This window comes from Neophocaena asiaeorientalis, unplaced genomic scaffold (genome assembly GCF_003031525.2).
Source record: "Neophocaena asiaeorientalis asiaeorientalis breed wild unplaced genomic scaffold, Neophocaena_asiaeorientalis_V1.1 scaffold6, whole genome shotgun sequence".
NCBI lineage: Eukaryota > Metazoa > Chordata > Mammalia > Artiodactyla > Phocoenidae > Neophocaena > Neophocaena asiaeorientalis.
The window spans coordinates 1,662,618-1,688,670 of NW_020174424.1; the positions used below are offsets into that span (position 1 = coordinate 1,662,618).

Consider the following 26,053-nt stretch of genomic DNA (forward strand, 5'->3'; position numbering starts at 1 on the left):
TGCATCCTCAGGCGGACCCCCCACCCCTGTGCCCCCAGGGAAACCCCCAACACCATTTTTTTTTTTTTTTTCCAACACCATTTTTTGAAGAGGCTTTTTCTCATTGTATATTCTTCCTCCTTTGTCATAAATTAATTGCCATTCCAGAGGCTTATTTTGAGGACATTTAGGTGATTCTACTATCACATGACCTTCCTTGCTAAAAACTGATCAGTGTCCCTGGTCAGAGCCCAGACATCTTGCCTGTTTGCTCTCTTGGGCTAAATTCTTTATCTTCTTGGGTCAGGTCATGCCTCAAAGATTTTGTCCTTCACTCCCTTCTTGTTACTTTTAATTGTAGTGTTCTAGATGCTGATCATTAATTACCCAAATCTGCAGGAAAAAACTCCTGGTTGCTCCTTCTTGGGCCCTCTGCTGTATTTCACTCAGACTTCCAAGGTCCAGTCTGGGAGGCTCACCCCTCTCTCTGTGTAAAACTGGACCACTGGTCATGTCCTCCTATAAGAGTAAAAGTATAGCCAACACCAACATCCCAGGACCCCCACTCAGGGAACAAGAGATGAGGGGAGAGGGGAAGGCAGTTAGATCTGGCACAATAATGAATTCTGACCGGCTTTCTCCTTCCCACCATCTAAACAGCAATAAGTGGCCGGCTGTTTCTTTAATTGAATCTTTTTTTCCGACCCTGGCAAAGGCAAAGCAAATTAGCAATAGCAATGTCTGTTAAAGCAGAAACAAAGGTGGAGATGGAAGTGGAAAGGAAGATTTGATTACATGGGGAAAGTACCTTTTTTTTTTTCTTCCAAACCGTGTAGGTGATCCCTGAGATGGGAAAATGTACAATAAAATATATCTATTACTTTCTTGTAAAAATGCCTCTATCAGCTAACCTGTCAATAAAATAAGGGTCATTCTCCTTGAAAATTTGACTAAGCTCCTATTGAAATGTAAAGAAGTAGCCACAATGGTTTATCTTATTTGATGTGCCCATGGGAATTTTTGGTTTCTATGAAATTTCAGTGCACCAGAACTAACAACTATGTATCTGTTGTCTAAGAGAATGGACTGTATCTCCAAATGGGTGAATAGGATTGTCCTAATATTCTTAAAGCAAAACACCTCCAAAAATCTGACTTTATAGTCATTGGCAATAAGTGTAGACTGGCTTTTATAGAGTGCTATGAAATTTACATGGACGAGGGTAAGACAGGAGAACTATCTGAATGTGAATATTGGAGGGCTGGTGATTAGTGTGAAAAATATTTGTAAGGTGACTGTAAAGGCCATGTTCAAAAGATTGTATCTGCAGTTTAAATGCCTCCTCTGGTTTTGATCTTCTTTCTGACAAATTTTTGGAAGAGAAGGACAAATTTAAGAAAGTTACTGACGGCAGTTTAATCTGTCTCAAGTTGATCCAGTAGTGATCTATCCGTGGAAATACATTTGTGAACAATATAGGCATCCCCAAAGAAACCAAATGAAGTCTTGGACTGGCATGAGAGTCAGATTATGAGGTGCATTCCTCCAGCAAGGAAGGACTGAGGGTTGGACTGAAGCATCCTTGCAGTTCACTCGGAGCTCACCTGCGGAGGTAACGTCAGCTTGGGCCTCAGCCTCAGGCAGACATGTGAAGGAGTGGACTCTGGTGGAGAATTGGGAGTCACAGGAGTTGGGTTTCATCAGTAATTACTTACTAGCTGTTTCGTCTTGGGCCTTCATTTATTTCTGAGTGTCACAGGTAAAATGGGGAAAATAAAACCAATCTCGTTGAGTTGTTATAAGAATCACAAAGAGTCACATGTAATAAAGGATATAGAGAAAATTTTTATAATATATAATACACAGTATGTATATTAAATATTTTAGTCTCTACATTATATTTTTGTAAAGGCTATTATTCTCTTTGCTCTAAATCTTCTCTTCTCTTTCTTCAGGACAGTCTATCTAAAGCTAATCTCTCCACCAATATTCAGGGTCCTCGCTTTTCTCCTTCCTACCAGATAAGTCCTGACTCCTGTACTTCCATCTTCAGTCATCAGTTTTCCCTCTCTCTCCAAGGTTTCTGTCCATCTACTGCACTTATGTTCAGCCACCTCCCAACCTGACCCTAACATCCTTTTTTTTTTTTTTTCACATAAAGGTTTTAATCATTTTAAGTTGCATATCACTGTAGGATATTTGCTTTGACTTGTTACTAGGCATTTAAACTGTGTCCTAACATCCTTTTTTTTCTTTCAACTCTGGAAATAATGTATATGAAAGCTCTGCTATTGTTAATGGTTCTCATAACCTACATGATAAAATCCCTACTTCAGCCTGAAAATCTGACCTAAACTACTTAGACAGTTTTTTCTTCCACTACATTTGCTCAAGCAACTGGTCTGTTTACTGTTCCCCATACATTTCACACAACTCTGCCTCTGTCCTTTGCTTGTGCCATTTCTCCTGCAAGGCGTGCCCTTTGCCCTCCTACCCCTCAACTGGAATGTGCTGGTTAAGTCAGCTAGTCTCCTTGAAGCTTTCATGCCCCTTCCCTTGGTGAGCCTCATGCTCCTATGAAATAGCCATAGTAACGTTCACCCTCCAAGAGCAATTTTTATCTATTAAAGGAAGTGCTCAGCTATACACTTACAAGTTGTAAACGCGGAGCTGTCTTATTCAGTAGGTCTAGAAAAGGTAGACCAATCTGTAGAAAACCAGAGGTTACCCTGCTTTGATTTTTTTTTACTTTTTTCTTCCATCAAGTTAAAATTGAATAGTCAGTGAAAGTCTCAGTGCAACTAGGAGTAGCAACTCTTACTTTTTTCCCTTTAAATTGTTAAACTTCCTTTTTTTTTTCCTAAAGGAAGAAGATCCTAAAAATGCAATGAGTAAAGAGCGACAGGCATCTTCAATAAAGTCAAAACTGTTGAGACTGCAAAAAGATATTGAAAAAGCCTCACGAGACCAGGAAGGTGTGTAATTACGTCTTTGACTGGCCTGGTAAGGGAAAGTATTCTACTCGGAGGTTTCATCCAGAGTTAGGGTGATTCTGCTTTTGCTGACTGGTGCAGAGATCATCTCATTTAAAAGACCAAATATAAAACCTAATTTGTGTGAATAAAGAAAAATGAAAAAGCAAGGAGAGAGCAAAAAAAATTGAAAATGACATTCTGGTCTGTGAGATCTATACAAGTACTATACCACCATTTCCGGAAGTGTAGCATTTTACAGTGTTCCTGAAATTGGCTGATATGAGGGACAATTCGTTTGGTTTAAAAGACAGTAAACCTCCTGTGTACAAGGCTTTTCATTTTCTTGTGTTTATTTATTTATTTCCCCCATATTATTTTATTTTATTCTATTGGGGGGTGCTAATAGGTTTTTAAATTTTTTTAAGTTATATAAATTTTTTTAATTGAAATATAATTGACGTACAACACTACATTAGTTCTAGGTGTACAACATAATGATTCAGTATTTCTATACATTACAGAATGATCACCACGTGTTTGTTTCTTTTTAAACTAACTTCCTGAATGATGTGAAAGTCATTCAAATTAAATCCTATACTTAGACGTTAGGTATGTGAGAACGTGAAGCAGCTCTAAAGTGTTACAGGTAATAAAAACAACTCCACTTTTATGATTCTGATATGTAGAGCTTATTTTATGTGGACCAGAGAACCCTGTTGCAATGTAATACGTGATAGGAAATCCAAGAGAGCAAAATGTTTAGAAATGTAAATATCAGTGGAGGAGAGCTTAACATGGCGGTAAATGTTAGGAATCCACCATGGAATGGGTCAACAAGGAAGATGCAAAATCTCATCTTGAAAAATAACAATCAAGACTCCTTAAGCACCAGCATTTCTCAAATCCCATTAAATGAAGGTACAGGTCACCCATTCAGTAAAATTTAGTAACAACTACACACAGAAACAGCCCCAGCCATTTGGGAAATGCTCCCGGCATCACTTCTGGGCTCAGGCTCCCTCCGAGTATAACCACCTGCCAGTTGTGTCCCACTAGGACCAGAGGAACAGAGACTGACAGCCTTATTTCACTTTCAGGCCTGGAACGAATGCTGAAAGCATACTCCAGCCACCCCTGCTTCTCAGACACAGAGAGCCAAAAAAGCACAGCAGCCTTAATGGACGAGGTAAACATTTGCAGAATGCCATTTCCTAGATTTAATGATGAAGGAGCTATTTTGGGAATGCTTGTTTTCTGGACCATTTGACCTCTGTTTGCCTTTCCTTTCTCATGACATACAACAGTCTAGGCGGAGAGCTTGTACACTCAGCTCCTTGACAAGTGGTTTGAGGAATCTGGAAAAATCCAGCTACTTAGAAATGTTTGATTTAGTGTCCTCCCAGGGGGGAAAAAAAAGTGCCTAAAATAGAATTCCCCCAAATAGAATCATTCAATTAAGGTCTGAAGACCATGTGTACTTTACTCCAGTTAACAGATGTGACCAAAAACACAGCGTCTGCATTCAGAGAGGCCTGCATCTAGCTCTGCCTTTTACAGGGACCTGGGACAAGTTTAGTTTTCTCATCTTTAAAGAGGGATGTTGCTACCTAAGGGGTTTTGTGAGGATGATGCATTATTTAGAAAATGCTAGCACAGGGCACAGAGGAGAATTGAAATCCTGGTAATTATCATTGAGATGCTGTTTTCCATTCATCCTTGAGCTAACATCAGGGTCTTCCGAGTATAACAGGGGAAAGGAGAGATGTGGCCGCACAGAAGGAAGATGGCCGACTGGGGTGTGAGGCAAGAGCTTCCAGGGAAACAAGGAAAAAGACTTCAGAGGCCAAGGTTGTTTTGAAGGAAGGGGGACATACTGTCAGCGGAGGGCAGGGAGAGGCACCTCCGGGCCTTTTTGCTGAAAGGCTGGACTGCGGCAGCCCCGAGACATTTGTTGGGATTTGTGGGCAATGCAGCCTCTTCAGAAGAACCCACATTATAAGGGCAGTTAGTAAAGGCCCATGAATTTTAAACAGGAATAAAAATGAACAGATACTATGACCTATGTGTACAAGATACAGGGTTTCTGCTGTGATTGGAGAGGAAGTTGACTGCGGTTAATCTGAGAAGAATTCAGGAAGAGATCAAAATTTTATCAATGTTTTGAAGGATCCAGGAAGCTGAACCAGCTTTCCTTACCTTGCACGTAGTCTAAACAACTCTCTTGTAAAAGTAGGTACCTAATAATTCTGTCCAAATGAGCAATTTCAATAGTTCTTTGGTAAAAGTAGACAGATGCAGCCAGGTACAGTTTATCTGTTTTTTAGCAGCTTCCTTTAATGGAGGTGGTGTTGCAGAAATAAACCTGACACTTTCTGTGAAAAGACAGGCCTGAATTCTGTTCACTTGGGAACAGAGGTCTAATATCCTTGCAGTGACATATGGCTACAATTTTTATAAAATTATAAAGCAGGCTGTTAGACATTTTCTGTGACAGCATAAAATGTTTAGTTAATTAATTCGATGTAAATGATATTTACCAAAAGAAAGTCATATGGAGCGTTTTATGATGGCATTAAGATTTAAGTTTATTTCTATGGGTTCTTGCATAAAATTTTGTCATTGACATAGAACACGTTATTAGGATCATCTTGGTACACAACTGGCCTGATTCACACAGTGGAGGATGCAAGATGGGAGATGATCTGACCCCTGAATTTATGGTGTTTATGATCTAGTGATGGAGCCTTCAAATAGTAGGTGCCAAATATCCGTGTAATTCGGTCACGCGCATCTGCCTCTAATGGAAGGAAACTCGTGATAGTGGTAGACTGATTTTGTGTTACGCAGAGAAGGTTTCTTGCAGGGAGAAGCTCTGTTTCGCAGAAATTCTTCCTAATTCATTGACTCTTGGTCCTTGAAGTGCTATATTTGAAGCAAGAATGTTGGCAAGCCATATTCTCTGAGAAATTGTTGTGGAAACTGGAGGTATTTAGCGCAGATATTGTCTTTGGATACCGGCAGGAGCACCACAGAGCAGAGAGACTTCATCTGTGATGCTCTCAAGTGCAGACTAGATCTAAGGCTAGAAGCTATGGGGGAGCTTTTGCTTTCATCCTAGCTGAGCCTGCCCACCATGCAGTGGATTGTTCCAAGGATTAGAGCCCTTCCCCATCGATTGGAGGTGTTTGGTCCATGGCTATGACCCCCTGGCCGGGATGTTAGGATTAGGAACCCCCAGGCGGGAGGTGTGGAAAAGGGAGAGACAATGGTGAGGAGAAGATTGGATAAGCAGACCCCTTCCAATATTTAGATTCTATGATTTGATTTACAACTTGACAGAGAAGTCATTATAAAGTTTCTAGCTCAAGGTCAAATCAGAACAGGAGAGACTAGGAGAATAGCTTTAGTTTCAGTCTTTATTTTTATATTCAAATACCCCAGAATATGGTTTCTAGTTTCCAGAAGTGTTACTGCAGACTTTCTGGGTAATATAAGACCTCACCTCTTCAAGAAACAATAACATAAACAACAAAACCCTGACTCACACCATTTTAGTTTGATTCTATTGATGAGTTCACTTCTGTTCTTTATGTTAAGTGCCCATGGCACCATTGCCTTTCTTCAAAGCCTTCCGAAAGCCTACCTTCTGCAATCAACACTTATTATTCTCTACCTCATTGCTCAGCAGAAATTCGAGTAAAGCGATTCATTGCCACAAAATGCTGAGTAATATACCCATCAAGGTTTCTGGTTTACCTTATTTACAAGGGTCTAGAATACGACACACTCAACAACTAAGGCTTTCCTCTAGACTACTTAAAGTGTCCATTGTTTTTCTCTCTTCAGCATTTTCTGCATGAGTTGCAAATGAGTTGAATGTGTATTTTTCTGGACCTCTTTGTCATTTTGGAAGTTATCCTGATATCCCTTTACCCACGCAGTTATGCCTCAAAATTTTCTAGTTTACTCATATGGTCAAATGATGTATCCACAGAATAACTTGAAACTAAAGCTTTTGCAAGCAAACGCCTATAAACTGTCATCCGTCTTAGCAGAACTTGAGCAAAGACCTCAACCCAGCCATGTCTGTAGTAACTCCATCTTCAAGTGGAAAGAAAAGGTAAGCATTTAAGAGGTTGGCTGTAATTTCTGGACTGGGCTTGCTGGGTGGAATGGCTTAAGGCAGCAACAGGCCAAAAAGACTGTGACGAGTTATATATGCCATATGCTCAGATCCCCAGCTGCACAATTTTAAGATACATTTATTTATTTTTTGAGCACAGTAACAAGAGCTAAACACAAATGAATACATGCTTTGTATTCATATATAAATTAATGAGTTAAAAACACTTTGGGTTCCTTCTTCCTTCTCATACTTCTCACTTTATCCTTTGAACGTGCTGTTATAGTAAAATTTTCTATTAATCAAAATCCTAGCATTCATACAGACCTAAACTGTAAGGTTTTGTGATATGCGGTAGTCTCATCCATTTAACATAGTACATAATGCAGAGAATGCGTATGCACAACTTAAAAAACACACACATGAATTTTCCCAGTGTTACACTCTAGGAATTGATGAGCGTGTGAATATACACAGGTAGCTGTTTTCCATTTCCTACAAGAAGAGGGAGCTGTAACCACCTTGTGATGAAGGGACAGTTTTCTTTCCAAGAGACTCAAGCTCTAAAAGGGTCTCAGTCATTGACACAGAGTCATGATCATTTCACTTGCTTTAAAACCAAGTTGAAATTGTAGAAGTAATGCTGGAAATGTTACTATTTGGCCTAGGGGTACAGGTCAGAATTGCAAATACAGGCTATAAAATATGGTAATTGTCTAATTCTGAAAATATTAAGGTCTCAGAAACAAGAATGTGCTAGAGTAGGGTTTAGGAATGTATTGAATTTTTTCTTTATACCCTCCTCCCAACAATTGAAAAACAAATTCCTGAGGAAAACAGCTGCAGGATAGTTACTTTTCGCAAATACTTTTGATGACAATGTTGTAAAAAATGACTTTTTTTTTTTTTTTAACTATTCAAACAGCAGCAGACACATAGTTCTGTAAAAATATCTCGGCCTTTTCTGACAAAGAGATTAGAGAATGTTGTGAGCAGGTCATCTTCTGGTGGGCAGAGAATTCCAAGTTCTTCATCTACAGGTAATCTCATGCCCAGAATAATTTGGGGCTGGATCCTATCAGTAAAGCACATTGCCAAAATTATATTTTATTTTCAGAGCCACATTGACATAAATCGGCTCAAAGAAATTTACGTTTCAATTAGGACTGATTAATTTGTTAAAATGTGTAGCTTTCTGTGCAAATGTAATCCAAAAGGTGGGAAGGACTCAAGAAGATTGGAGGGTTGGGAAAAGAATTCTCTAATATGAGAAGGTACCTCCAGTCACTGGCATCCATGTTATTCAGACAGCCTGCAATTTGCTGCCCACACATTCAGCCTGGAAACATTGGGAGGACTCTACAGTTTTGTCTCCACAGACTCCTCCAAAGGGCCATGCAAATCCCAACCTCTTTTCAGGAAACACGGTGCCTACCCACCCGCTGTGTTCAGCCACCTGACTTAGTCATTTTCCATCCACGCCCCCACTGCCTTTTACCTTTCCACACACACACACACACACACACACACACAAACACACACACACACACACACGCAAGCACCCGTCATCTGTCATTGTTCAACTATAGTTACCATAACATTGACTCTCTAGATTCTTGATTAGAACTTGGCAAAAAAGTTTCAATCAAACACAGGCCATTGTAGTCCACATGGTATGTTAAAGACTCGTGGTTGCATTGTTTGAGAAACAGTTCCCTAAGTACCTTGGGATGATGGAGGAAGCACCTGCTCCAAGTTTCTCCTATCTATTCCTGATTGGCAAAACTGCTGCTGGTTTTCCAAAACATGAATACAGTTACCACACAGCTTAGCTAACTGATGTTGATTAAGTTCACGTGGGAAACAATTTAAAATTGTCATTACTACTACAGTAACTTTTTGTCCAGACTTACTTTCTATGTTAGAGCTTTTGATTATGTAATATACACAGTTCATCCACATAGTATGTACATCAGAAATGGTTACTGAATCAAAGAGTGAATGTTATATACAATTATAAACTTTCCTTTTGGGAAGATTTCAGTATATTTAAGCTCTGCACTACACGGCTGAAAAACTAGACCACTTCCCACCATGTTCATCTTGCCTACTGACCCAGCATTAGTCATTATAACTTGATCCAACTTTCAGCCTCCGGTGTGACCCAGCTCGGCAACGGTCTCTGCAAGGCCTTATATTCTTTCCAAGCCAGGCAAGATGATGAATTGAATTTGGAAAAAGGTAAGAATCATTCTCAAATAGTTGAATTGCCTTCCCATGTTGAAATTTTTAACTTGAATAAAACTCTTGTCTTAGCGTTAAAAGTTATTACCAGGTCATGCATTCATAGCCTGGCTGTTATCAGACTAAGTTCAAATCTATTATTTGACTGACTACTTATTCTTTGGTTTCTTCTTCCCTCTTAGATGTTTGCTGAAGAACAAAGATAAATAAATAAATAATTGCAGTTTGTCTTAAAAACAAGGATATGTATTACTCTTAACCAAATGAATATCTCTTATATATTAATTTTTTATCAAAGTATAATTGATTTGCAAGGTTGTGTTATTTTCAGGTGTATGGCATGGTGGTTCAGTTACATATACATGTATATATTTATGTGTGTATACATGTATAGATATATATACACACATATATAAGTATACATCTGTATATATACACACACATACACGTTCTTTTTCAGATTCTTTTCCATTATAGGCTATTACAAGATATTGAATATAATTCCAGGTGCTATACAGTAGGTCCTTGTTGTTTATCTCTTTTATATATAGTAGTGTGTATATGTTAATCCCAAATTCCTAATTTATCCCACTCCCCTTCCCTTTCGGTAACCATAAAATTGTTTTCTATGGAAAAAAAAAAGTTATTACCAGGTCAAAGCAGTTCAGGTTTATAATCACTCTTCTTAGAAGATAAAGCACATCAAAAAGAAAGCTCACATGATAAAAACAGCTAACACATATTTGGTGTTTACTAGGTGCCAGACATTGCTCCAAACACATTGTCCAATTTAATATTCCTAAAAAACGTTTGAGGTTGGTATTATTTATGCCCATTTTATGACTGAGGCGACTGAGGCACAGAAGGGTTAAGTACTTTGGCTAAAGTCACCAGCAGTAGTGGCACAGGATTTGGTCTCAGAAACTCCGAGTCACGCTCTTAATCACAGTGCTCCATTGGGGTAGAACGTCAGTAATGGAAAGTTATCAGAGAGGTAGCCCCACCTTTTTCCTTTTCAAAAAGTTACTCATACAAGAATGTGAAGTGACTTCCTCTCATGGCTTAGTCTAAGTGCCAGTTCTAAACCCGGTCAAAGGACTCCCAGCTTAATATTTCTCACACTTCTCTCTCAAAAAAGGGTTTTATGACCAATTAAAGGAATCAGACCCCCTTCTTTGTGTCACAGATTTTTGTTTAACGTGGAAAGGTTATTATATAATGGATGGTGTAGACCCCAAGATTATTAAACAAGAAAAAGTCACCAGCCTCAACTTTCTCTGTGTGTCCAATTATCAACCACATTTGGATGGTAAGCTAAGGCAGGGATCTGGAAATGAAATGGTTAGTGAGAAAGAATTGGGTCATAGGAGAAAATTTATAATCCATGACCAGGACATGGTGCCCAGAACCAACAGAAAGTTGAGATGGATTTTGCAGCCAAACAACAGGGATACCATGTATCTGCTATAGGTTCAAAGAAGCACTATAGGTGCTTCCTTTTCAGTTTGCCAGTCAGAGTTCTCCAGGCAGTTACTTTTCCTTGTAGCTCAGACATAAGTAAAGACAAGAAAAAAGGAAAGTAGACTCTCTCCTGCATGCATCTTAAATCAATGTTGCCTTTAATTTAAAAGTTTTCAGTATTATAGAAGTCAGTTCGTTACTCATCATGTCATCCTAAGGCTACCTACACCAGTGAGTAAATGAAATGCAGTACTCCCACTTTCCATATGAATTAAAACACACTTCCCAGATGCCACCTAGAACCCAGGGTCCTGAGTCTGAGTTACATAGTTAACACAAATTGATCATCTTGTCTTCAGTTCTGTTGGTTGCAAAGCCTACTTATACATTATATCCTGTGGGTTCTTTAAATGGAACGAGTTCATTGGAGGCTTGGGGAAGCTGGTGATAAAATTTTAAGTTATTCGTTTGAATTCCGATAGTAGGCTGTGTCAATCTACTGACCTGAGAGAACTCATTAGATGGAGACCTTAGCCTGAGAATGATCTCCTGCAAGAATAAATAGTGATGTGACTAAGGAGAGATAGAAGGGGGATCAATGGTCTCCTTTGCCTTAGAAAGAAAATTACTGGGGAGAAGAATGAAAGAAAGAAAGACTGAAAATGACCTCATGGTGATGCTTAAAGATCAAGTAGCTCTTGGATCCTTAAGGAAGTGGATATTTCCACTTTGATGTACAGGAAGCAGCCAGAGAGAAAGGACTCTCTCTTACAAGACAGGGAATAATGTGTTTTTTTTCTTTTTAATAGAGAATTAGAGAAGAGCCATGGGTTTCCTAGGAATTCTGTTTATTTGAATCACTGCTTTAAAGGAGTATTTTCCTCAAATTGATATTTTATTCAAATTATCTACATTGTTGAATAGGGAGTTATATTGTCATGCAAAGCTGTGAGTTGGAACTTTGGACTCTGAAGCTGGCTCATATAATGGAGAGAAGCTGCCTCGATCTAAAGAAAAGTCTGGAAGCTTGAGACATACTCTTAGTAGTCAACACACCAAACTATTTTGGCCACCAACATGAGGAACCCTTAAAGCACAGACACCAAGAAAGAGTTTGGGGATGACCCATCACCTCTATCCAAAGTGAGCCAGGCAGCACGAGGACATAGGATCCAAAGCGATTTTGTTTTTAATCAAACTATTTTATGGCACAACTTGTCCATTACCTTACTCTTTCTAATATTCTCTGCATTCTGCCTGCTTCGTGCAGAGGTGGTCAATAAATTTTGCTTCATCTGAATCACATGCAGAAAAATGATGCTACCAAGTAACTCCTTGAAAGCAGGATCTCCTTAAAAACTGTCTTACTCATCAGACTCGGGCACATGCTTAAGTGCAGAAACCCACTTGTTTAACTATATGTATGTGCATTTTTACAGGTGACATTGTGACTATACACAAGAAGAAAGATGAAGGATGGTGGTTTGGTTCTTTAAAGGGAAAGAAAGGCCATTTTCCTGCTGCTTATGTGGAGGAACTCCCTTCAAATGCCGGGGACACATCTTCACAAGCGTAAGCAAGATTCTGAAGGCATCGCCTTACACCCTATAAATTATACAGTGTGGTGCAATTGTAATAATAAAGACAAATGCTGTGATCTTCTGTCTTTCTAACTGGGTGATGGTGATGTGACCTGCATGTCACAGTGCTTTGCACTTAGTTCTCTGAAACAGAGTCAAAAGACTGAGAGTAAAGGGAGGTGGGAAAGAGGCCTGATGGCTCCTAGAGTTTTCTAATTCTAAGAGACCCTAGAGACAACCTAATACAGCCTCTGCTCAGAGAGAGAGAGAAAACTGAGTCCAGGGCAGTTCAGCCTGAAGTCAGTCTTCTGGTAGCACAACAGAGATTAGGACACAGATGTCTTTTTTCCTGAGGTCTTGGGTGGAAATAGCCACAGCAGGCCCACAAGAGGTCAAGCAGTGTCAGGGAGATGGGGGAGAACACAGATCAAGTCCAAGAAGAGGAGCTTAGCAGAGACAGGCAGGCAAGGCACCAGTGAGACAGACCCAGGTTAAGGACGTTAAAATAAAGGACCAGGAGCCAAGGCAAAGAGGCAGCGTGGTCGGAAGAGAGGGTGGTAGACGAGGACCATGTACCAGGCAGAGGAGTTCAGGGTAGAATGGAGTACCATCCTGAGCCAGAACTGCTCTTAGAGTGAGGTCAAGTGTGTGCCAGAGACGGCTGGGGATCAGAGGATGAGAGCAAGGCAGATAGGAAAAGGTTAGGAAGGAGACAGTGCCAGAAATTTCATGCCTCCTTGCCCAGTTGGAAACTTCATACGCCAATTCAGAAACCAGGAATTCTGCACTTCCCTTCCAGGTCACGATGAAAGGAATACCCTAAGCAACTTCCTAGTGAAAGACACTTTAAGTGCTAATGAGTCTCTAGTTTGGATGGAAAGTTCTAGAAACTAGCATTTACTTGTCAATATGGAAAATTTAGAGAGATTTATGCTGCTTCCTCAAATGCCCTATAACGGGAAAAGGTTGAGACTGAGAGCAGATCCCAAACTCTTCCCGAGGGGAACATTTTAGAATGAAGAGAAGTGGTACAGCAGCATCTTTCAGAAAATGACCTAAGTCAGTCTGGAGACCACACTCTCCATTGAATGGAAGGTCAAGGTACTGATGATAATACATCTGGGCAGATTTACTTTTGTGCCAAATAGACAGTCTGGCATTAAAGGAGTAATTAAAACCCATTCTGTTACTCTCCTGCCCCCTACCTCTGTTTATTTTTTTTATCCTGTCAAATTTTATATTTTCATAAAGGAAATTTTCAAACCAAGGTACATATATTTTTTTATACTCTGCACCATTACACTCCTATAGCAGGATATAACTAACACATAGAGATATTTATAGATACAGATCTCAGACCCGAAGGAGCACAAGTAAAATTTGTTATGTGAGACATAACTTACAGCCTAGAACAGATCAGAAGTTTTAACGTCATCCTTAATGGTGTATTAATGAAGACTTTCCACACGTAGAAAGTAGGCTGAATAACTGGCCATTAGACCATGAACTGAGATTTTGAATTTACATTTCCTCTTCATCTGACTTCTTTCCATTAAGCCTTGATGGATAAAAAATTGTATAGCAATTGACTGTAGCCTACACTCGATCATTTGTATAGAGAAAGTGGTGATAATGGTGGTTGGGCCCTGAAACTCTTTGGAAGTAATTTTCAAAGAAGGGGGGCCTCTCTTTCTTCATAAAGCAGTTTTACTTTGTAAAGACATAAATGGTTTTCCTCGTTTAAAATGTTGCTGCAAATCCTTTTTGCATCTGTGATATGTAATTTTTAAACTTCAAAGAAATACTATAGTCTTAAACCAAATAAAAATACAAATATTGTTGGGGATAACAGACTTGGATATCTTTTTAGAAGGGGAAGAACTTTCTGGCAGGACAGGTACGGATGGTACTCCTTAGATTTAGGTAAAAATTAAGTGCATATTGGTAAGAATAATGATGTGCCCAAGTCTTCCACAGAGACTAAAATAACTTTTAATATGAATACTTTTGAACTTTTATTTAACTGGGCTTTCTTAATTATACTCCACTAGGCAGTTTTCATATGTCAGGAAGTTTTTAGCAACATTAACAACCTGAAATATAGGCAGTAGAGGGAAGTCTGAGCCAGATTTTCACTAAAAATATCAAAAGCATTACTCTGTCTTCTTTCAGGTAGAGTAAAAGCTTACTAACCATTATCCTGTCAACCAGAAAGATTAATTTTTTTTGCATTTTCAATTACTCATAATAATTAATATTCACAATGAATATTATGATCCATTTGGATCCATCAAAAAGTAATACAATATTTAGTTTGGGTTAAATTTTATTGTACAGTATCTTCAGGCTTTAACTGATTAGTAATTGGAACATAATGTAACTTTGTTCCAGCTTCCAAGAAAAAGTCTCCCCTCCGCAAAGTCTTGATGGCCTTGGGGGTAATCAGCCTAATTTGGAGAATCAAAATAACAACACATCCCATTGCCTGTGGCAATGTTAGTAGGAAAAATGTCTAACTCAGGGAAGATGGGCCTGGGGGCAGGGGATCAGGAGAAGGTGGGATTTTGAAGGGCGAACAGAAGTTACCATACAGAGTGGCTGGGGCACTATCACTCTGTCCCTTCAATACTAAAAAGACAATGAGCCCTTTTCCTCAGAGAGCCCTTAGTCTCTCTTCTGAAAGGGAAACAGACCAGTAAACACAATACACTGTGATAAATGCTATAATAGGAGTATATCAAGAAGGTTATGAGAACATTTAGGAGGGGCATTAATTAGGATCAAGGAAGTCAGGGAAAGTACAAACTGAGCAGGAGTCAGGCAAGTGGGAAGGGTGAGGAGGTGGAGGCTGCGGGCAGATAAGAAAGTACTGCACGTAACCCCTGGAAAATACACACGTAAAAAATTGATTACATATGAGGCCACAAAGTAAGACTCTAGAAACTGTGTGACCACAAGGTAAGTTAGAAATCATTAAGAAAAGGTTACGTGAAAAAACCCTGTGTGTTTGGAGAACACATATATATGTGTCCCTGCACACATACAAATGCACATGTGCACACACGCACACACTTCTGAATAACACATGGACAAAGAACAAATCTTAATGGAAAATTTTAAATGTTAGAAATAAAAAATAAGAAAGTTACTACGTATTAAAACCTGTAGTTTCAGGAAAGCAGCTTAAAAAAAGTACTATAAGAAAAAGGAGAAAGGCTAAAATTAATGAATTAAGCATCCTAATTATGAATTTATGAAAACATCAGAAACAACCTAAAGCAAATAAAAGAAATGAAAAAGATCAGAAATTAATGAAATATAAAACAAAATAAGGGGTTGAACAAAGCTATCCATTGGTTCTTTGAAAGGATTAATCAACTGAGCAAACCTCTAGCAAAATTAAGAAAGGCATAAATAAATATTACTTCTAAGGAAAAAGTAGACATACTACAGATGCAGTAGATATCAAAAACTAAAATTATATATTATCAACAACTTTATACCAATTAATTTGCAAAAAATGTCAGCAAAAGAGATAAACTTCTCAAAAACGTATGCCTTATCAAAACTCAGGAAGAAATAGAATAACTGAATAATTCAGTAACTATTAAAAAAATTTAACAAGCATTCTAAAAACATCTTCCTACAAAGAAAACACAGGCCCACATAGTTTTATATGTGAGTTCAAAAACAGGAAGTCTTATTCAAACTTTTTGAGGAAACAGAAAAAAAGGAACACATCTCAACTATTTTCAAGGGTCTAGGACCTAGGATAACTGTGACTCCAGCATCCCATGAAGTTTATACAAAGGAAAATTAAAAGCCAATCTAATTCATGGCTATAGATGTAAAAATTTAAAACAAAAGTTTCACAAACTGAATCCAACGTTATTAAAAACAAAACTAAAAGGATTGCACACCATGACTAAGTTGGATTTATTCTAGGAAGGCAAGTTTAATTCAACTTCTTTTTTAAGCCTATTAATATAAATCTCCTCATTAGCAGATACAAGATGAAAATCTATAAAGATACAGAAAAACATGATAAAATCCAACAAACATTCATGATAATTACTTTTAGTTAACTGAAAATAGACGAAAACTTTCTTGGCCTGGTCAACAAAAAAGAAAACAGCAAGTTTGGGAAACTACACATAGTGCAGTCTGGCCTGATAGAAAATTGATGCTCAGAAGATTAAATGACTTGCCTAACATCATGTATCAATTTTAATAGTAGAGCAAAGACTGGACCACATCTTAATCCTCAAATCTTTCTACATTACCAATGTTGGGGCCGGAAAGCAGAATTTTTCACACAAAAAAAGAGTATTAAAGATTTACCATTATACAGATCACATTTATTTGATCTCAAATATTGCCACTTTCTGAATTTTTGTAAAAATCTATCCAACTGAGTAAAATAACTTCATCCTTGAAGTTTTTCCCTTTGTTGGACCTTAGCTTCAGGAGCTACTTCCAGCTTGCTTGGTTGCTAAGGGAAAATGATAACATGTGTCTAAACTCCAAACATTCTTCACATATTTCACCATACATTGTTCACACTTCACACTACAGTATGTTTAACAATACCAAGAAAGGAGCTGATTTAAACAGCTCATATACTCTCCAGTTTACTTACTTAACTGACAGACTCTCTTTCTACTTAGATGAAACCCTTGTCTTTATTCAGAAAGAGTCTTATTCTCAATTAGCTTTGTCATTTAGTCAAGAATTGCCTGCAGAAATATCTTTACCTTCTAAGAATTTCTGGACATCTCAGCAACATGCCTGTAGGTATTACTGAACAAGTCAGCTCCTTTTCAAAGATGTAATTTTAATTTCCCATTAAATAATCCTATATTGAGTCTAGAAATGTGTTCGACATTAACAAATACTTACTAAGCTTCTACTATGTGTTAGATACTATGCTAGGGTGATACTAGGCACTTCACTGTCACGGTACACAAATTAAAATATAACTAATTGTCTCTGTACAAGAATCCTCTGAAGTGGAAGAGAAGCAACACATTCTAATCCTCATTAGCTGGGAAATCAAAACTTTAAATCCACTAGCAGTACATTTTAGCAGATTTTGTGCTGATTCTGTTTTTTTAACTTAATTAGTGATTGAGTTTAATTTTAGAGGGCTTGTTGTTCCATTTTATTACAAAATGTGGAATACGTTAGTCCACCCGATTTGGATTCTAGTTCAGTTTTACTACTTGTGTGCATTTGTTTCCCATTTAAGAAAATCTCTTATCTATGTATCTTGTGCTTTATTTCCGTACCAGGAAGACTGTAAATGCTTAAAAGTATTATTTCTTATTTACAACATAGCATCCTAAATAAAATGGATAGAGCAAATTTAATGGAATAGCTTGGTTTACCTTTCACATGTATTCAAAGCGCAATTTTCATAATGTATCAAACTTTAAAATTTAAGCTAACATACTAATAATGTTGACTCCAGAATATTCCTAGGTTGGCACAGAGCAAACCTCAAAAATTAGGGCATTTATACTTGATTGAACAGATAAAGACTTACGCATAAGTCAACAGTCCTCCATCCACCATTTCCATAAAGACCTGGGTTGGTAACTGCAGTCTGAATACCTAGAGATGGTTCTCAATGAGTCACTTGGGTTCTGAAGGCCAGGTACTAAGGATCCAGACAAAACATATTCCCCCTTTTTTTTTCTTAATCATTATACTTCTATAGAAACAAAAAAGCAAAATTATATTATAAAAATTCAAATTTGTAAAAAGAACAAAAAACAAAAAAAAATTCAAATTTGTATAGAATCTTTGTTAAGAACTCTGTCTTCACATACTTCCTCTGCAATATAGCATAGAAAGGCATAAGGTAGAGTCTAGGTGAAGTTCATGGGTTAGGTGCCAGACTGCCGCCTGGGTTTGAATCCCAACTCTAACACTTCCCAGCTATCTGACTTGAAGTTACTTACACTCTCTGTGCTTTGGATTCCTTATCTGTAGAACTAGGTTATGGATAGTACCTACCTCACAGGTTGTTGAGGGAATATAAATGAGGTGACATCTGTAAAGGGCTTAGAACAGTGCTGGGCACATAAGAAGAGTTAAGAAAGTACTAACTATTATTCTAAGGTGGCCTGCCCTAACGAATTCCCAATTCCAATTTTAGAATGAATCAACTTTCCAGGTGAGAAAAAAAATTGATATAAATTTCTATGGCTTAAGGCCCTTTGTTTGGTATGAGAGTGAACTTTATTCATACGTCTGACCTTGGATCCCAGCTGCAAAACTGGTTCCTATGCTATCCTTTTGTGACTTTCCTGCTATGTGGCCTCATTCAGAGGTCTTGTCCTACCTCCACACCCCAGTTAGAAGAAGTGAAGAATGGTGGTCCTTGAGGAGAAATGGACCGAAGTGCGGAGCTACCCATTTAGTCTCTCATCCCCCGTCTTCATTTCTCTAACTTGCAGCTGAAGAGGATCTTTCAGAATCAATGCCTCGTGCCTTCTCGCTGTATGGTTCAAAACATTGTATCAAGAATTTTTGGTATGAGACATGGTTTTCCTCTAGTTTCAATGAATGAAAACCTTTTCTTAAGTTCTGTTTGTTCCTTGAGAATATATTTCAAGCAGTAAATATGTACTCCCTATAGTAGTCATCTGCTATTTTTTTCTGTTAAACATGTAGTGTCTATTTCCATTTAGAGAACTACAACATCCCTACTCTTAGCTCAGTTTTCGAGGTTAATCTACCTCCAGACCTGGGTTTCCTAGGCATGAGAGGCCACTGAGGGAGAGTGCTCTGAAACTCCCTCCAACCCTAACTAGACAACTGGTCTAAACTTTTCCCAGACTGTAAGAAGACAGCAGTAGCTGAAAGCACGAAGGCCACTGCTCCATGGCTTTTAGGTATGCCCAAGATATCCTGAGAGGTGTGTACGTGCCTTCCACTAAAGCCAGCAGACCTAAATACAACCAAATTTATAAAGAAAGAATGGTGACAAAAATGAAATCTTAGAAATTGATTGAGTTCTAGTTCGTATTGAATAGACTCCAAAGATGGCAAATTTGTATCCAGACCACAACTAACCAGTATAAATATTATAAGATGAAAATTGGTTATAAATTTTCTATATTTGGATTTTCAAAATTAGATTCTTTTCTAAAAGACATTTTAGAATACTGCCAATCTTCTTCTGATGTAAAGATTTGTCCTTTATTTTAACTGTAGATCCCACTTGGTTTAAGATAAAAATATTCTTTCCTTTATGATATTAGGATAATAATATTTATTTTGTTAAGTACATTTTAAAAATTGCAAACCTTAGGTTGGGCCCACACCCCCTCATTTTTTATTATTACTGGTCCATGACCTCCAAAAGCTTGACTTTATAAATCTTCTTTCCTAAGATTTTAATTTAAATAATTTACAGAAATAGCACACAGAAATGTTACAAAAATACAAACGGATTATAGACAAACAACAAATAATGAGACCTTTTTTAAAAAGAGAAACACAATAGGATAACGGTTTTTATATACTATTTATACATTAATTATAAACAATAGCAGTAAAAGCTTTCCGAACATTGGCAAGAAAAGCCGAGAAATTGTTGGACTTCCTTACATTTTCTTGAAATTCTGCTAGGCACTCAAGATGAGGAGCACTATCTGACACTAGAATGGGGGGAAAAAAAGGAAATTTGAATGAGTTTTTTAATAGAAGAGAAATATTTCTAACTTAGATGCTCTCATCTGATTCAAGCCATTTCAATTCCATTTTATTGAAATGCTTTCAGCATAGAATGATAGATACACTTACCTGATTTTCGTATCCTGTCTTTTAGACCTTTCCTTTGTTTAATCTCTAAATATTCAAATGTTACGTACTATATATAATCTTGCTTTAAATTTAAACAGAAGGTAATCAAGGGATTGAAGAGCTTAGAGATACAGAACAGCATGCCATTTCCCATACATTTTGTTTTAACTATTTAAAATATTTTAACAATATTTTTTTGAACTGTTGTCAGTTTTCTCTGCAAAATTTGGCCTCAATTCGAATTTCTGGTCACTGGATCAAAAAAAGAACAACTTTCAATGGCAACCCTTAATAACTTACAGCTGTAGAAAGAAATACCTGAAGTTTTACAAGTGAAATGGGGGTCATTAGAAAATGTGGTTGCTATTCCCAAAGTGGTATTTACATGGCCTAGTAATCAAATGAGACTCAAAAGACAAAGAACAATATGACCCTCGAATGCAGTTGCACCAGCTGGTACACACTGGGAGCAAGTCTCCAGTAAAAGTGGTCAAAGGAAAGGAATGATCCAACTTTCTCTACCGTCAATCTTGACCTTTGTCCAAGGAGAAGAAATTCAACCATATCAGATTTCCAGCTCTTTGGTAGAGACTGCTTAGGAAACAATGCCCATGACCAAAGCAGAGAAAGAATAGCAAAGAGTGCTTGGTTCAAAATTGATACTGTAGATTCTATTTTAATACATTATCAAATACTGTGACACTACCTAGCAATAGAGGCTATCCAAGTTGGTGAAAACTGAGAAGCTAGGTAGGAGGTTTGGGGGTTTGCTTTGCTTTTTAAAATTTAGCACCCATTATCAGATTAGAAGATATTTACCTATAGAGTAAAAAAATCAAACACTTGTACCTGAAATAGATTCCTAAAATATAAATTTCATTAGAATAGGAATTGAGTCACTAGAGCACATCAGGGAGCCAACTCAGCAGTTTACCTGAGCGTCTGTCTGCTATAAACGCTTTAGGATGAGAACACAGGTATAAAGAGCTAAGAACCATTTTTCTGAATTCCAATAAGTTAAGGACTACTTTAAAGGGGGCCTTAGAATAATAAAAAGAGATAAATATATTTCCATTCTCTTCTTGTTCACACTATTGCCAAACATATATATTTCCCATGCATCAAAGCCCCTCTGGCCTGCTGCAGAATCAGTAACTAAGCTAAATTATCAACGTTCGGGATTTTCAGGATAGGATAACTTGGGGGGAGTGGGGGTGTTAAATGATCACATTCTGACTTTACATTCAATTTTTAAAACCACCTACTTAGATAACTTACAATATCCACATTTAGGCAGTCATTAGCTTTAGCTTTGTTTTAAATTCTCTAAGAGGACAATTCATACTTGCATATGAAATGCAGTGATCTTTGGTTTTTTAAGTCTTTTAGCCACTGTGGCACTGTGTCATCCTGAAGAAAAGTTACTTATTAAGGCTCCTGGATAACATCTATAAAAAAACTATACTCATTGCCTTTAGAAGACAATATCCCAAGAAGCAAGACTGGAAAAAAAGCAACAGCTTGTGGGAATATTACTTGCCTTCACATTACTTTATATTCTAAGTCAAATAACATTCTGGGATGCCAATCTTAAGTACCAGTTAAGAGACAGGAGTACATACCTTCATAGTCCCTCGCTTCATTTAGGCTCAGGGAAAACATAAATGGGCTCTCAGGATGCTTAGGGTCAATATTAGTGAATATAAACTGCAACTTATCACCTGAAAAAAGGGATTAAATTATTTAGTATGAGAATTATTTTATTGTGCCAAAGCTCTCAATGGAGATGAGCTTTCTTACCTCCATCTCTGATCGATATCTACATAGCTAAGTACATATATTCACTTAACCAATGTCTCCAAACATACAAGTTACAAACTAGCTTTGAAATGCACTGTAGTTTAAATATGACCAAAAGCACAAGCAACAACAACAACAAAAATAGATAAATTGGACTTTATCAAAATTAAAAAATTTAAAACTTTGCCCTTAAAAGGACACTATCAAGAGAGTGAAAATACAACCCACGGAATGGGAGAAAATATCTGCAAATCATAGATCTGATATGGGTTTAATATACAAGATATATGAAAAGAACTACAACTGAACAACAAAAAGAAAAACCCAATTCAAAAATGGACAAAGGGACTTGAATAGGTATTTCTCCATAGAATAAATACAAATGGCCAATAAGCACATGAAAAGATACTCCTTACCACTAATCACTGAGAAAATATAAACCAAAACTACAATGAGATACCATTTCACATCTACTAGGATGACTATAATAAAATAAATAAATAACAATGTGGGCAAAGATGTGGAGAAATTGGAGCCCTTGTACGTTGCTGGTGGGAATGTAAAATGGTGCAGGTGCTGTAGAAAAGACTTTGGCAGTTCCTCAAAAAATTTAAACAAAGAATTACATGACCCAGCAATTCCATTCTGCGGTATATACTCAAAAGAACTGAGAATAGAGACTCAAACAGATAACTGCATGTAATGTTCACAGCAGCATTACTCACAGCAGCCAAAAGATGAGAGTAATCTGGCGTCCATCAACAGATGAACACATAAGCAAAACATGGCGTATACATACACGATATCATTCACCCATAAAAAGGAATGATGTTTTGGTACTTGCTACAACATAGATGAACCTTGAAAACATTATGCTTAGTGAAATAAGCCAGACACAGAAGGACAAATATTATATGATTCCACTTATATGAAATACCTAGAATAGGCAAATTTGTAGACAGAAAGTAAATTAGACGTTGTTAGGGGCTGAGGGGAGAGAGGAATGGGAATTATTTAATGGGTACAGAGTTTCTGTTTGTGATGATGAAAAATTCTGGAAACAGATGGTGGTAATGATTGCATAACACTGTGAATGTAATTAATGCCACTTAATTTTACAATAAAATAGAGTTAAAATGGCAAATTCTGTTATATATATTTAACCGCAATAAAAAGTTTTTATTGTCATTTAATAATTTGACAAATTTAATTTGACTTTTTCTACACAGTTATCTGGACTTAAAGCCTATTTTTCAAAAGACCTCCAAATGCTTACTAAGGAGTAAATACTCAGTAGAAATTCAAAATGGCAGCCACAAAGTAGAAATTCACATGCATTTCAGTTTTACTCTACAGCATAAAAAATGCTTTTAATTATAAAAAGAAATCTTCAGAAACACTGAAAAAAATTTGTCTTGCATTTAAATTCAAAGTGAAGTAATTATGTCAGTATACCAGATTTTTTTAACTGTTAACAGTAATGGGAGGTATGCATGCCAAAGAAAAGATTTCATAAGATATTCAGTTAGGCAAAATGAAGAGTTTAATTTGTGTTGACTCTTCTTTAAAACATTATTTCCTGATTTTGAGGACTATGAGAAACTTCTACTTTAAATATAAAAATAATTTTAAAGCTTTAAAACTGGTTTTGAAACAAAACACAAAAAAGCACCTCAGGATAACAGTGAATATAAAATTAGAGACCAATGGATCAAAAGTTCAGAGCTGGACCTTATGTTCTCCTCTAAGCAAAGGTTAATATTTTGTATTAAAAACTCATTCTGACAGGAAGAAAAACAAAAACCAAGGCAAATAGATATATGAATAAAGGGCCCAATCAATCTCAGAAAGAAGTGTAATTAGTAAACAATGGGAAAAAATGGTCACATTTTCATTAATAATTAAAGAAATGCATTTAAAAAAATAGTTTCTATTATATCTAGTCAACTGCTAAAAACCAAAATAAAACCAAAAACTTAAAAAAAACTACAATTCTGGCACAAATACAATGCAATGGGTACTCTTTACATTGTAGACAGATTGCACAGAAGAGTTAACATAGCAGGCCTGAGACTGCTATCCCCAGAAAAGGCCTGCTTGCAAGGCTGGTCCTTGCCTGATGTGTCAGAGATCCCCAAGACCACCACAGGTTTGAAAGTTCACTAGGAGGACTCATAGGACTCATCGTATGGTTATACTCAGTGCTATGATTACAGTGAAACGATACAGGAAAATCAGCAACAGGAAAAGATACCTGGGGTGAAGTCCACGGAAAACCAGGCACAAGCTTCCAGAGTCTCTAATGAGCTTCCCCGGTAGAAAACACTTCACATGTACTGTCACAATTCGATGCTGAAGGGATTAAGTACATCCTGTGTGACTCCACTGGGTTAGGACTCTTAAAAACTTGTGTCTGAAAAGCTCGTTTTCTCTAGATTTTGCCCCATGTGCCTTTTTTCTTTGGGCTGATTTTGTTTTGTATCCTTTCACCACAAGAAATCTGAGCCCTGCTGAGTCCTGTAAACTTTCCAGTGAATCGCCAAAACTGAATGTAATCTCGGGAACTCCCAACACAATAAATATTTCTGTAAATTGGCACATATTTACATAATGGCCACAAAAATATCCATATGCTTTAACTCAGTAATTCATCTCTGGGAATTCCATGGAAATTGTGTCCAAAAAATGGAGACGTCTACCTATGTTCACTACAGTACTTCTAAAACTGGAAAATGTAAAATCCAAATGTTAACTTAGAGTAATACGGGTTAAACAATAGACATGCTTGAGTAAGTTATGCTACACTTATGGAACGAATTGGTACACCACCATTTAAAAATTACCATTATGAAGGCTATAGCAATTAGAGAAATACTAATCATACAATGCTAGTAAGAACAAGGAACAAAACTTATTTGCATGTTGCCAACCATGCCTAAAATACATTTATTAAAATACTGGATGATAAACAACCAAGGATCAGTAATTACATTAGGGTGATAAAAATTTTGTAATTTTTTCCTACTATCTAAAAAGTTAATAATGTGGCCATTATTTTACTTGAAAATATTTTTTAAATTCTTTTCTACTTAAGACAGACTTTTCTAATATCCTATGTTTTAGTTACATTTAATATACTTACCATAAATTTTTCGAATTTCTAGTCCAAGTCGATCTGTATACAGGTCTGCAGATTTCTGTAGCCTTTTCAACCTCTCTTCGTTAGCTTTGTTAGCAGTGGAAATAGCTATGATTAAAAACACAGACACAGAGTATCGAATATTTTAAATAACATTCAATTAATGTTAATTAGTTAAAACAAACTTAAAAACAACTATAAAAATGATGCCAGGCAAATGAATCAGCTTACATTTACATTTGTTACAGTTTCTATCTCTACCTATTTGCAAAAAGGGGCTTCTGTTCATTCAAGCTGGAAGGAAAAAATGCATGAGAAAATACATACAGGTAGTATGAGGAATAAGTTTTGTTCTATTTTATTATGAAGTAGCATGAATAAATAGGCCAAGGGCTTGCATGACTAGCACAGAAATAGAAAGACTTCTTGTACACTATTTTGCTTTTCCTGGTTAGCCAAAGATATATCAGTTGCTTCACTGGAAAAATATTCTATTCTTTAAACATAACTACTTCTCACAAGAAGTCAGCCTTATTTCACGCTAGTTTAGAATTTTTTTTTAAATTTAGTGCAGTATTCCCTAAGTAATACTTAGCAGATGAGAAAAATAATGTTGACTGGTACACAAACTCTATAAGGAAAAGCAGTCACAAAACAAACTTTGCTATTTTCAAGAGATTTTAGAATTGATTATTTCATTTGTGGGCAAATAAGGCTCCTATCCAAAAGAAGCACCCTTTTTAAAAAATGTGAACGGGGCTTCCCTGGTGGCACAGTGGTTGGGAGTCCGCCTGCCGATGCAGGGGACGTGGGTTCATGCCCTGGTCTGGGAAGATCCCACATGCCGTGGAGCAGCTGGGCCCGTGAGCCATGGCCACTGAGCCTGCGCATCCGGAGCCTGTGCTCCACAACGGGAGAGGCCACAACAGTGAGAGGCCCG

General features: G+C 37.2%; 2 protein-coding genes across 8 annotated transcripts in view; one reads left to right on the plus strand and one right to left on the minus strand.

The window, feature by feature from the left end:
* Positions 1-12,445, plus strand: part of NOSTRIN (nitric oxide synthase trafficking) — a 57,646-nt gene extending 45,201 nt beyond the window's left edge. Inside the window, exons 11-16 of one of the 2 annotated variants that reach the window (XM_024756649.1) lie at positions 2,846-2,954; positions 4,052-4,140; positions 6,949-7,074; positions 8,006-8,117; positions 9,229-9,318; positions 12,222-12,445. In XM_024756649.1, the coding sequence (XP_024612417.1) occupies positions 2,846-2,954; positions 4,052-4,140; positions 6,949-7,074; positions 8,006-8,117; positions 9,229-9,318; positions 12,222-12,358 (663 nt within the window). In that variant the 3' untranslated portion in view covers positions 12,359-12,445. Of the gene's footprint in view, positions 1-2,845; positions 2,955-4,051; positions 4,141-6,948; positions 7,075-8,002; positions 8,118-9,228; positions 9,319-12,221 lie in introns of both variants that reach the window. The other variant, XM_024756648.1, reaches the window with a different exon arrangement.
* A 3,902-nt stretch (positions 12,446-16,347) lies between these two features.
* Positions 16,348-26,053, minus strand: part of SPC25 (SPC25 component of NDC80 kinetochore complex) — a 16,859-nt gene continuing 7,153 nt past the window's right edge. For 4 of the 6 annotated variants that reach the window (XM_024756651.1, XM_024756655.1, XM_024756654.1 and 1 more), the window contains exons 5-7: positions 25,117-25,221; positions 21,797-21,895; positions 19,618-20,029 (exon numbers count right to left, since the gene is read on the minus strand). In XM_024756651.1, coding sequence (XP_024612419.1) covers positions 19,905-20,029; positions 21,797-21,895; positions 25,117-25,221 — 329 coding nt within the window. In that variant the 3' untranslated portion in view covers positions 19,618-19,904. Of the gene's footprint in view, positions 18,865-19,617; positions 20,030-21,796; positions 21,896-25,116; positions 25,222-26,053 lie in introns of those variants that run through there. The other 2 variants (XM_024756657.1, XM_024756652.1) reach the window with 2 other exon arrangements.